Source organism: Sander lucioperca, chromosome 24, assembly GCF_008315115.2.
Source record: "Sander lucioperca isolate FBNREF2018 chromosome 24, SLUC_FBN_1.2, whole genome shotgun sequence".
NCBI classification, from domain to species: Eukaryota; Metazoa; Chordata; class Actinopteri; order Perciformes; family Percidae; genus Sander; species Sander lucioperca.
The window spans coordinates 13,231,170-13,243,830 of record NC_050196.1 but is presented as its reverse complement, the minus strand read 5'-3'; the positions used below and the strand labels follow the sequence as shown (position 1 = coordinate 13,243,830).

Genomic DNA, 12,661 nt, shown 5'->3' with positions numbered 1-12,661 from the left:
GTAAAGGTTTCCAGTGTTTTCAAAGTTCATGAGTTTATATTTAGCTCTGTTCTGCTGTAAGCTCTATCTGTAAGAAGCTGGTTTATATGATCGTAAAACTGATTAGATTCTCCTTGTCACCCAAAAGAGAAAGTCATCTATTTTTGCTTTGATTTGCCATTTTGCTGCTGTTTCAGGGTCTTGCTAAAGGACACTTGGGGGTGGATGCTTAATGCCTCTCACAAGGCTTAGGCCAGCTCTCTGAGAGTTTTTCAAAACTCAACACCACCCTGCTGCTCCAAACACACTTTTTTGAAGAAGTTAATTTAAAAAACTTGAAATCCTACAAAAATATCTGATGCATCAGAACAAAATTAAAACACCCCATATTAATAATGGTTAAGGCATCTCGGTAATTAGGCCTAAGAGTCAACGTGCACACACACATATACACACATACTGTACATTGACGAGACCACAGATGAGCCAACACATGGTGAATCATGAATACACCTGCACACATAAACAGACACATGGACATGTGCATGAACTACACACACAAAAACAAAATGTATTGTGCACATTAAAAAAAAGTGAACTTTTTTTAAGAACTTGTGGAAATGTCTGGACTGGGATTCAATATTAAAACATTTTTAGCTAATTAAGTTTGAATTAATTCCACATCTTATGCCTTTTATAATCAGTTAAAGACCTATTTTTGCTGTTTAAAAAAAAACTAACTATCGGATCCAGGAGGAAAACCATAATGCAAAACACTAAAAAAAAAAAATTTTTAATAAGATTTTGCAATGACATTACCAAGACCTTACCATTTCCAATCACGTTTCCAGACCATTATTACATTATTTAAAATCAAAACTTTGTCACTACTTTTGCATTGACTTTCTAAACTTTTCTGCAGCCATTCAAGTTCCAAAACACACAAAAAGACACAGACTGGGGGTGCCCTGGTAGCCTACCGGGTAGGGTGCGTACCATAAGGCTCAGTCCTGACTGCAGTGGCCTGGGTTTGAGTCCAGCCTTTGGCCCTTTGCTGCATGTCTTCCCCTCTCTCTCTCCTCTTTTCTCTCTGTCTAGAGAAAATCATAAAATGCCTTTATATCTTTAAAAAAAATATATATATATATACGGCGAGCAGTCTTTTTCCAAGCAGAAATCTGGGACATATTTGTTAAGATCATAAATTAATTTGGCTGATCCAACCAGACCACGTGGGAACGCACACAGCGGTTACTTTAGCTGACAAAGTTTTCCCCGCTATGTTTTCTTGATGTAGAAATCAATCCTGGTCCCTCCAACAATGTCTCACTCATGTTAGTTTAGTGATGAAGAAACGGTTTTTAAAAGCTGTGGTCCTCTAAAATCTTAAAAATACAAAATTAATTAAAGTGCTCATATTATGCTCATTTTCAGGTTCATAATTGTATTTAGAGGTTATATCAGAATAGGTTTACATGGTTTAATTTTCAAAAAACACCATATATTTGTTGTACTCCACATTGCTGCAGCTCCTCTTTTCACCCTGTGTGTTGAGCTCTCTGTTTTAGCTACAGAGTGAGACATCTCACTTCTGTTCCATCTTTGTTGGGAGTTTCACATGCGCAGTACCTAGGTAAGGACTACTAGCCAGTCAGAAGCAGAGTATGAGGGCGTGCCACGCTAGCAGCTAGGCGAGCATTATAGCGTGTGTTACAAAGTGACGCACGTTCGTCACGGAAGTAAAGGCTGGACTATAATAGAGCTGTTTGGAGCAGTTTGTGAACAGTGTTTTCTGTTGGAGATGGTAAGTCCCTTTGGGGTGGACTTTGGGCTTTTTCACTTTGTAAACCTATAACATGCACAAAGAAGATATATAACACAATAAAGGAAAGGGAAAAAGCCAAAAGCATAATATGAGCACTTTAAATAAATTCTTCTTTCTGACCCAACAGAGACAGGGTCCTTTTGGACGAAAACTCACTGTTTGAAAAAATGAAAAAAATCTAATCGTTGTGGCTTCCGACCCGAATGTGTTGATGAAACCATCAAAAAGGTACCTCTGGAGTTTTAGAGTTTTAGAGTTCAAAGTTCATCGTCATCGCTGCTGTCCCAAGATGCCAGGCTTGTCGATCTCCTAGAGCGGAGTTTGTGCTTCTGTCAGGATTCCTCTATGACTTCCTGGTTGACCACATGTTGGTATCCCCGTTTGCTAATTGGCTCCTTCTGCCAACAAATAATGCCAAGGAGGCCGACGATGAGGAAGAAGATCAGACTGCCCGACACTGCCAGACTGATGATCACTTCTGAAGACGAAGAAGGAATAGAGAAAATGAATCAATGGTGGCACAATCAGTCGTCTCTTTAAATTTTAGAAGTCTTGAGTTTTTAGTGTGTGTTCACCTTTATCTCTCCCTTCGGAATGCACTTGACACTCTTTGTCCCGGTCTTCTGAAATGGAGAGCTTTGTAATTCTCACAAACTCATCTAGGGGGCAGTCAAGGGAGCAGCCTGGTAACTGCAGAGGGTACGGCTCCACTGCGCTGTCATTCCGGTAGAACATCGACACTGAAACAGAGCTGGTAGACACACAGAGAGAAAGAGTTTTACAGTCTGATAGTCTGATGTCATGTTCACTGTCAGCCGTTTGGACCCACAAATAGTCCTAATGGACATTAGGAATAAAACCACTGATCAGTATACTGAAATATTTGGAGTCTTACAGTATTATAAAGCAATTTTGGTACATAAGTCCTCATATTTTTATATCAGTCTGGTTGTGTTAAATTTCAAAGTAAAAGTCTTAATCCACTTTGCACATTTTTTACTTTCTTTCTGGTATCAGCTCCTCAGTATAACGAGTCTGTGTGTCAATATATGTTTAAGGGGATTGTCAGCAGTATACTCTGTGTGTGTGTGTGTGTGTGTGTGTGTGTGTGTGTGTGTGTGTGTGTGTTTTTTACCCGTTGTCCCTGTACAGCTCAAATATTTGACAGGATGCATATGGCGGCTGTACTCCATTGAACACATTCAAGCTGGCCTGAAGAGCGGCTACAGTGGTGTCATGCTGTGGGCAAACATACACACATTAAAGGAATACCTAGTGGGAAATGTGTTTACTACTCTTTTTTTTAGCGTTAGATAAAAAGGTCAATACCACTCTCAGGTCTGTATGCAAAATGTGAAGCTACACAGCCAGGAGACAGTTAGCTTAGCTTAGCATAAAGACTGGAAATAGTGGAAACCGCTAACCTGGCTGCATTCAAGTTTTTTTTTAAAATCCACCCACCAGTAATTCAAAAAGCAATTCTTACCGCTGACAGCATCATCATTTTCAGTCTCTGTTTCGGGTCTGGGACAGCCATCTTGGAAAGATTCTTTACTATTTCACCCAGTAGGATACCTAAAAGACAGACAGCAGATCATGAATGTATCCTACTTACAAGTATGGTATCCAAAGCCTGATATATCTTATTCATCTGTGCCATAGAGCTCCATTGTTGTCCAAAAACTATTAAAAACACCTCAATGAGCCACAGTGCTGCACTGGGTATCATGTACATTAATTATCATGAACTGTAGTTTGTTTTGACTCAATCCTACACAGACACACCAAATGTGAACTAATCCGCTGCTGAAAATAGTCCCCAACAAATTTTACACAGTTCTTTCCTGTTTGAGTAACATTTGAATTTCACTAAACCACATACATACCTCCCTGCAACCGGCTCTTCTCTTGTTGTTTGTAGACCCCAAATATAACCTGGGAAAATTTAACATCAAAGATTATCATTAGATTAGCCCACTTATAACTACAAAATAGCATCATGAGACACCAGAAGTCCTAAATGAAACCATAGATATTGCCACTACTCCTACCTGAAAACTGAAGTCTTTGAGCACTCGGAGCTTCTCCATGACATCAGGAGTCACCCAGTCAGGAGCGGACATGTTGTGACGGGACTGAATTCACACAGAAAACACAGTGGAAATTATGAAAACCATGAAACAAGACATGTGACTAGAAGAGGGTCTGAAATCTTTAATTAGGCTGGCTTTTTGTTTCCTGATAGCACTTCAGCAGCCCTCTGCCAGCACACCCCTCTCACACGTTGCTCATCTAATGGCTGTACTCAGTGACCCAGCTGTCCCTGAGTTCATAATTAGCTTATACTTCAAATCTCACACTATGTGTGTATTTGACTCGTAATAATGTGAACATTATTCCTGAAAATTTGAAAAATTTAACATTACAGATACTGATATATTGACAGTAATACAGGATATTGATTGGTGGCATGCTGAAATGCAAGCAGTGACCTTTGTGTGCTAGATAAGACAACAAAAAAAATACAGATGTGAAACCGGTACTAGTTGCACAGTTCGTCTAACAGCTTGTTTTCCAAAACGTCCATATGTTCCTTAAAAACTGACGAGGTCGGTTGAGTCACAAGACTAAATTAACACATGTGAGATTCGGTCAGTTACAGTCTCGCCCGCCAGAAGTTTACACATAACTTAGGTCTGTTGAAATTCAAACGGCTTGTGAATCATGTCTGGAATAACTGGACGCTCTTATTTAGAAATAAAAGCAACATAAGTAGTACACCAATCGCCAAATCGCCTTTTTTCTGCTCGACCTCTTCATACTTGAAAAATCTAGCTTCACCACATTATCTTACCTGAAACGTGTTCTAACTAGGACATTAAGACCTGCTGAAATCTCTCATATAATGTAGATTTACAGCCAGAATTATTACTGTAATTACTTACCTATAGTTTATACTTACTCCAATTTAAAAGTAATTGATTGTTTCAACCCGAGTTCTCACAGAACTTCATTACAGAGAATCATTACACAAATATGTTATTGTATATACAAAAAGTCAACAGAAATAATAACTTTTTTTACGGTTTTCAATTCTGCTCTTAACTTCTTGTTTTTGCGGGGACTGACTGACTGACTGACTGACTGACTGACTGACTGACTGACTGACTGACTGACTGACTGACTGACTGACTGACTGACTGACTGACTGACTGACTGACTGACTGACTGACTGACTGACTGACTGACTGACTGACTGACTGACTGACTGACTGACTGACTGACTGACTGACTGACTGTTCTCACCTCACAGAAGAGTGTGTCGTACACGCTCCAGACTGATTCCACATCAGTCTTATTCAGTCCGGTTTTAGTCCTCACCAGCTCTATAATGTCCTGAAGAGAGGAACGCAGTAAGCTCCACATCCCTACATTTGTATCATCTCTGAAAATCTCAAAAAATGTCATAATATGGTTTAGAACACATTTGAGATATTCAGACTAGAACATATTAGAATCAGGCTTAAAGAAAATCCAACATATGTAAGCAAAGAATGTATTCTCCTTTTGAGGTCACGTCACCCCCCCCCGACCTTTCTGTACCTGGTACGTTTTGGTGACATTAATAAATTCCTCTGTGTGTTCAGTTTCGTTCATCAGCTGTTTGTAGCGAGGACAGTCACCCAAAGGAAAGGAGAGTAGCTAAAAAAAGAGACACAAAGACAGAAAGTTCAGAAAAAGTGCGTTGAATCACTTATAGCGAGGAGCACTAATACACCTATCTCCATTATATAAATACCCTCTCTTCACTTTGTGGCACTGTGTGTACAGGTATTGGCTGCCACTGCAAGTTTTCTTCAAAGACCTGCTGACCAGTGGGCGGGTAGAGACCTGGATGAACGCAAGAGACTGTTAATGTGAAAAAGAAATGTACTAGAAAGAGAAGTATTGCTGGTAGGAGGACGAGGAGCTAGTTGATGTTCAGACCTGCAAGGTTGGCCTCGGCGCTCATCAGGGTGCGATCGTAGTCTGTGCTGCGAATGGAGATCTGAGGACAAAAGGAGTTGCCAGTGAGGGATCAAAAATGACATCATCAAAGCATTAAAACAGATCGCATTACGTAGGGCTGCGACGATATGATTTTGACCTAGGGCTGGGCGATATGGACAAAATCAAATATCATGATATTTTTTCCCAAATACCTCGATATCGATACCGCAACGATATTGTAGTGTTGACTATTGGTGCTTTCACAAAATATTTACACAATGAGTTTGATGTAATGTGGATATAATGACTAAGTGGGTAAAGGCAAATAATAGAACAGTTACAACAGTTTGGTAAGTTCAGAAAATTACATCACTTTACTGTAATGCAGCCTTTAAAACCAGGAAAAGACCACACTTATGCTATTACGATATTACGACTTCCAAAATCTAAGATGATATCTAGTCTCATATCACGATATCGATATAATCTCGATATATTGCCCAGCTCTATTTTGGCCCCATTCCATTCTTTCATGATACATGGGTTTTTGTATTGCTATTTTCATTCATTGGAATTCGATAGTATTTTCCTTCAACAAAAACAAAAATTTTCAATTTTCCATCCAATTTGCTGGAATCGTATATGATGTAATTGCCGTCGGCGGTGCAGTATTACAAAAAATATTTAGGTGAATCATTGGTAAAAAAAAAAAAAAAAAAAAATCGTCACCAAAAAATCACGCTCATACGATTTTCGATTTTTTTTCCCCACCCCAAGCATTAAGTATGATAAGTCCAAATGTATTGGAGAGTTTGAAGAGAAGAGCTAAAACTGGACTTTGGTAATGTACAAGTTCAAGTGCTATGATGAACAGAAATACACAGGAAAACATGTCCATCATGCACCGGTGGGAACCCTTTATAACACCAACATGGGATATTGACATGAATCAGCGTCTGTCTGGTGGCGTGGCATGTGGTCTGTAAGCGGAGCGGTTACCTCGTGTCTCTCATAGGATTGGTTAAGGAACCCTTTGTATCGATTCCTCAGAAACTGGCCCAGATCAAAGTGCTGCCGCATCCCCATCTGGAAACACACATGGAGAGGAACGGACATTATACTCCTGATGACATCACTGAATATAGTTAACCTTTCAAATCTTTTAAACTTATGAACAACAGAAAATGTGTGGGTTTAAAGTGGGGCAATAACATCAAAATATCAGGTTTGAAGGAATAAACTAGATAATGATTTCCTTAAGAAATTATGTGTGACATTAATTGGTCTGATTTTTGGATTACTTTATAATTATATGAAAACTCATTGACCTAAATGTATTGGTTGAGTTATGGATGCCATGGGAGTGAATTGAGCTTTAAAACATGCCTTTAATGCATTACAGCCCGTAACTCATAAACTGTACAGGCAATTATATGGCTGTGTTATAAATATAATGGAACTGAATGGGATTTCACAGACTTTAATGCAGCATATTACCAATAATAATAATTCATAATAAGCTTATGTACAGTTAATTACTGTGCAACACTGAGCATTTTTGAATTGAGGTTGTACTGTATACAATGGCTGAGATATAAAGACAATTGATGGCAACAGTACACAATAAATCATGTTTTTCAAGAATAGCTCATCAAAAATAATATTATATAATACTGCATGAAACGATGCATTCATTGCTATATGAATTGTAAATGTAGCATGAATGGTTTTGCAGCTATAGAAGTATGCAAGACGCCATGGGTGCTGATGCACTGCAATCACTCCAACTAGAAAATATTCATCATGCCTGCGATAGCTGTCCAAACCCTTGTGGCCAGTCGCTCTCTTGGTGTGGGTCGGTAGGGTAGGCTTTGACCGGAGACCTGTCACCATGACGAAACAACTGGGTGGGGGGGGGGGGGGGGGAGAAGAGATGTCAACACACCATTTCCCCTTTACAGTGTAACTACAAGCAAAAACTTCCACTGCGGCAGTTTCTATCAGTACTTTGTTTGAAAAATCTTATCATTGCTACACAGTGACTAAAGAAGGAACATATTGTAATTTGGTGATAAGATTAAGAGTTAGCCATCAGCAGAATCACTGTACAATTTGATACTGATGTATTTGAAAGTCTATAAATAGAGCCGCAAATAAATCCAACAGGACTGCATTAAATGTTGGAAAATGTGAATGTATTTACCCAACGGTTAGTTTTTTTTGTAGCAGGCTGGAAGCCACTTGATCAAGCCGATATATTGAGTGTCCGCAAATAAAATGTTCACCGTTTTCCTACCTAGAGGCCCAATTGTCCACTGCTTGAGAGTAGATATCTGTATTTGATATTGCTTTTTAAATGACCCTTATTATTCCACCTTATTTTGAACATACAACATTTGTAAACACCACGCCGCTCCTCTGAAAAAGAATCAAGTCAAAAAGCTTTGTCCCAATTTTCTGTGTCACTGGCGGTCATTGAGTCCAGTCAGCTGATAGTAACAATCTTTCAAAGTGTTTGTCAGAGACTGCTGACACACAGGTCAAACGTGTCAACTGAAGAATCCAAACATAAAGGGCCTTAAAATGAGCATGTACAGAAACAAAAGGAGGAAGAAAGGACAATAATAAAGGGTGTCAAAGACATTAAATAAGTGAGTACAGGGACATATGTCTATGAACTGGGCCCTTTACTTGAAACTGCTCCTTTGATAATATATACAGAACTAATGGTGTGAACCCTAATCTTGATGTAGGTTGAAAGTAATATCTGTATCCAGTCAATTAGGTATTATTATTGGATGCCACCACATCAGCTGTCTACTCAAGTGTGGAGAGCATGCATGACTGATCCGTCCAAAATAGCTGAAAAAGTGTGTAAACTCTATTTGAAGGGTGGATTAGCCCTTTAGAGCTGCTTATCCATTATCTGCTCCATGATCCATTAACGGCTATCTTACAGGCAACTAGCCAACCATTTCGAAGAATGAGCGCAATGATAAGAGCATGTAATATTAAGTTCCAGTTGCAACAACAGTCAACAAAACAACGGTCATGTGAGAACATCTATACTGACCTTCTGACCTGATCTTCCTCAAACATGTGGCTTGATGTCACGGCTTTAACATGAGTGTGTTCAATGCTATTATAGTTCTCACATCTATGACAGATTCCATGCCTTTAAAAAAAGGAATAGAGGGTGGGAAACAGAACCTACTCATCCTCACGCCAGAGGAGATTTAGATGAAGAAGAGATTATGATAAATATGTGACCAAGGTCTGGAATGTTGACTTAAAGAACTGGCATCAGTCATTAATTAGAAAAGAGTTTGGAAAAATATGGCTCTCTCATCCCAAAATTATAACCATCAAATCATTCATCTTAAATGTATCTGTAGATATGATTTGATTCATGTGAAAGTAAACTTGCATGAAACATTGTTTTATCACAGATTACAGTTGTGATTACTGATACTCTGCTCACTTGGCTCCTCTGTAAACAGAGGACTACTGTTTTATGAAATGGTGCATGCTTAAGACTTGAAAACAGGTCGGACAGATGTCATGTGCTCTTCCTACATAATGTATTCTATACAGAGTTGTCAGATGATGTACACATGACCATATTATATCATACCCTACTTCCCCAAGACATTATATGGGAAACGCTGATCTAAAACACTGAAGAAATTAGACAGATACAATTCATTGGCTCATAGATAAATGCAATAAAAGATGGACATGCAAATATACACTAGGTGTGTGCTTAAAGTAGACGTGACGCTTTAGTGCGGGTTTTTACTACTGTATATGGACAATGGTCAATGAGAGAATTAGACAACCTTTAAACCATCAATAAAACTACAACTAATTAATTTAAAATATTGTCACAAAATATTTGTAATACAAAAAGAACCATGCATATGAAGTTACATTACTGTGATAGTTCAGCAATTATGTTCTTAGAGAGAACAAAGCCTCAGGAAAGCAGTGCCACAAGTGCAAAGTGAATTTACATTGTATACTTGAAACTCCCGTCATATAAATAGACAGAACTGAAATTAAGCATAACTGCTTATCTATTAGGTATGCATGTGTAGCTCATTGTTCTGTGGGCAATAACTTCTGTATCCTTGGCTGCGTTTCTTCTCCTTGACCTTCCTGGTGAGCTGTTAACAGGTCCAGGCCAGCTTGCATTTGCCAAATTCTTTAAAAAGTGCCTCTGTGTCTCTGTATTATGAATAAGAGAAACGTCTAGGCCTGAGCGGAAACAACCGAGGTTTATATGTGACTCAAGTCAATATCAATCGGACCAGTACTTCCTCAGAGCTTAAATATGACCCCAAAATATAAGCATTTAACTATTCCCAAGTGTGGTGTGGCTTGGTTGTTAGTACAATTGATCGGTCACCTGCCAGGATCAGTTTCTGAACGGTTCAAGCTGACAGGTTAGACAGGTAAGGCTTGTAATGCAGATTTAACAGAAATGACCTTAGCATGAGAGTTCAGAAGAGCTCAATCGTTTATTTAAAATGTCAGCTGTTTTTTTGGAGGGCTGTCTTTGCTCGTTTCGTGGAGTCTCACGACTCGGAATTCAAAACACGCCTTACCTTTAGTTTTCCAATTAAAATATATTCATTTATTGTTACATTGCAATGTTGTATCAACAAAATGTCCACTTCTGTAAAGGGTTAGCCCGTTGGATTCTAAAACAATGCATTAACGTTACTAGCAAGCAAACACAAAATGAGCTTAAAGAAAAAAGTGTTGCTGCAAGCTAGGTGGATTATAAATATGCCGAATTTAGTAAAATACCCACATTATTTCTGATAGACTCGATTCTTGTTCAAAGGAACACACGTTTACAGAGAAGCAAAGAAAACAGAGAGTATCCTAAATTTTTAGATTTGGTTCCGAAAGAGTCTATCCACCGAAGCGAAACGCAGCGAACTGCTGCAAAGTTCAAGACAGCTTCCGTAGCGTTAACGTTATAATATATTAATATTACTCACCACAGTCACATATACTAGTTTCCTTTCTGCTGCAGCTTCTCCACAGACAGAACCGACAGTTAAAAGAAAGAGCACCGCAGCAGACACCATGTTTTCGTCTTTAAAACCGGAGGGATATGTTTGCTAACCGATGGCTGTTTGTCGGTTTCAGATCTCCTGCCTGAGCGCATGAGCGGCGTCGAGTCAACGCCATGGATCCGTTAGCTTATCTGCAACTAGATCGGAAGTTAAAGCATAAAATGTAGCGTATATGTTTAACAAAAATGTGCAAGTCTGAGGGCACGTAAAGTGTTCAAAATGGTGATGTAGGCTATCTATTTCATCCTTTTTTAACGCGCATACGCAATATCTGCCCACATTAGTGATTTATTCCTAAATAATGGCACATTTTGTTAAGCACGCATTTTATTTTGAAATGATAAGGGAAAACGGAAGTGACGGATCATCCAATCCATGTGCGTACTAAGAGGTGCGTACTTGTAAAAAGTCCTGTGGCCAGGGTTGCACAGTTGGTAGAGCAGGCACACATATATAGAGGTTTACTTCTCGACGCAGCGGCCGCGGGTTCGACTCCGATCTACATCCCTTTACTGCACGTCATTCCCCTACTCTGTCCCCTTTCATGTCTTCATCTGTCCTGTGGAATTAAAACTTATAAAAAGTCCTTCTCAAATTTAATATTCAAAAATCCAAACCATGCTTTAAGGTACTATTATTTGACTGTAACTTCTTGTCTGAGTCTCTGAAATCAAATGTCTCTGTATGTCTGCAGTTAATTTAGCCTACATGAAGATATAAAAGCCGTGAATATGTTTGCCAATGCTTGTAGAAATGTAATGAGATGAGAAGTTGCTGTCATTTACTAATGTCTGTATTTGTTTGTGATATAGTGTTACACTATATATATATATGTATATATATATATATATATATATATATATATATATATATATATATATATATATATATATATATATAGTCTTCATTCTGAAATAAGTCAAAGAAATATCAGACTAATAACAATGTTATAATTTTGACTTTCGAGCTTACAGTTTTTGTCTCTGCCTCTTGAGGTCAGTGTTGCGTTGTCTGCAAAAAAAGTATCCTCTTACACGGCAGACAAATAGTACTGGTATTTGCAACGAGACTGCTGTGCAGCCTTTAGTATCTGTTACTGGCAATAATTAGCCTATGTAGCCTTATTATGGGTACAAGACGGTGTAGCTTTAATAGGTCCAAACATTTGAGTTTTCTAAGATTATAGAAATGTATTCAGCAACTAATGTATTTCTAAAAAATAAAATAAAAAAACTTTAGGTTATATGCGTCTCTGGGAACTTGAAATTTTTCATTATTTGTAGACATTTTATGAATAGAACAATTTAAAAATCAATACCTCAGCTCTAATGCTAATTGCAATAGTGGTTTGTACATATTCCACTAAAGCTGCAATCCAAATTTCTCTTTGGACATGTGGGCCTTGCATTAAGTCTGTGTGTTTTTGAATATGTCTTTATTTTTTATTTATTTTTAGACCTTACGTCTATATCTGGCTTAAAACCGCAAGGCTTAGGGTCATAATCACACTTGTTTTAAGTAAGGTAACAGTTAAAGCTGCATGTGTAGAAACTTTGATGTTTGAAAAGGCTTTCTGTGCTCCCAACCCTCCTGATCTGACCCTTCTCGTGTGACCCTGATCTGTATGTGTTTACACCAACACGCAGTAAAAAGCAGCTTTGTTGTGTGATGATCTGACAACAAGTAGCATAAGCCTGGATCCCAGTGGGAATCTGATCTTTGTATACCTTTTTTTCATCATCAGTATTCAACTACACTGTGATTACATTGTGAACATTTA

At 38.4% G+C, this 12,661-nt stretch overlaps 1 protein-coding gene and 1 long non-coding RNA gene across 2 annotated transcripts; one reads left to right on the top strand and one right to left on the bottom strand.

The window, feature by feature from the left end:
• The first annotated feature begins 343 nt into the window (after window positions 1-343).
• Window positions 344-757, top strand: LOC118494460. The gene is made up of 2 exons (XR_004896596.1): window positions 344-520; window positions 574-757. It is a non-coding gene; the product is annotated as an uncharacterized LOC118494460 (long non-coding RNA).
• A 1,064-nt stretch (window positions 758-1,821) lies between these two features.
• Window positions 1,822-11,005, bottom strand: acp2 (acid phosphatase 2, lysosomal). Its single transcript, XM_031291911.2, has 13 exons — window positions 10,804-11,005; window positions 7,602-7,697; window positions 6,794-6,880; window positions 5,792-5,852; window positions 5,604-5,695; window positions 5,408-5,506; window positions 5,111-5,200; window positions 3,856-3,939; window positions 3,691-3,739; window positions 3,291-3,379; window positions 2,940-3,043; window positions 2,380-2,555; window positions 1,822-2,282 (listed from the first exon to the last, which is right to left on the bottom strand). Exons 1-13 carry the CDS (start codon window positions 10,891-10,893, stop codon window positions 2,137-2,139), a joined length of 1,263 nt encoding a protein of 420 aa, XP_031147771.2. The 5' UTR covers window positions 10,894-11,005; the 3' UTR covers window positions 1,822-2,136.
• Window positions 11,006-12,661: the final 1,656 nt, after the last annotated feature.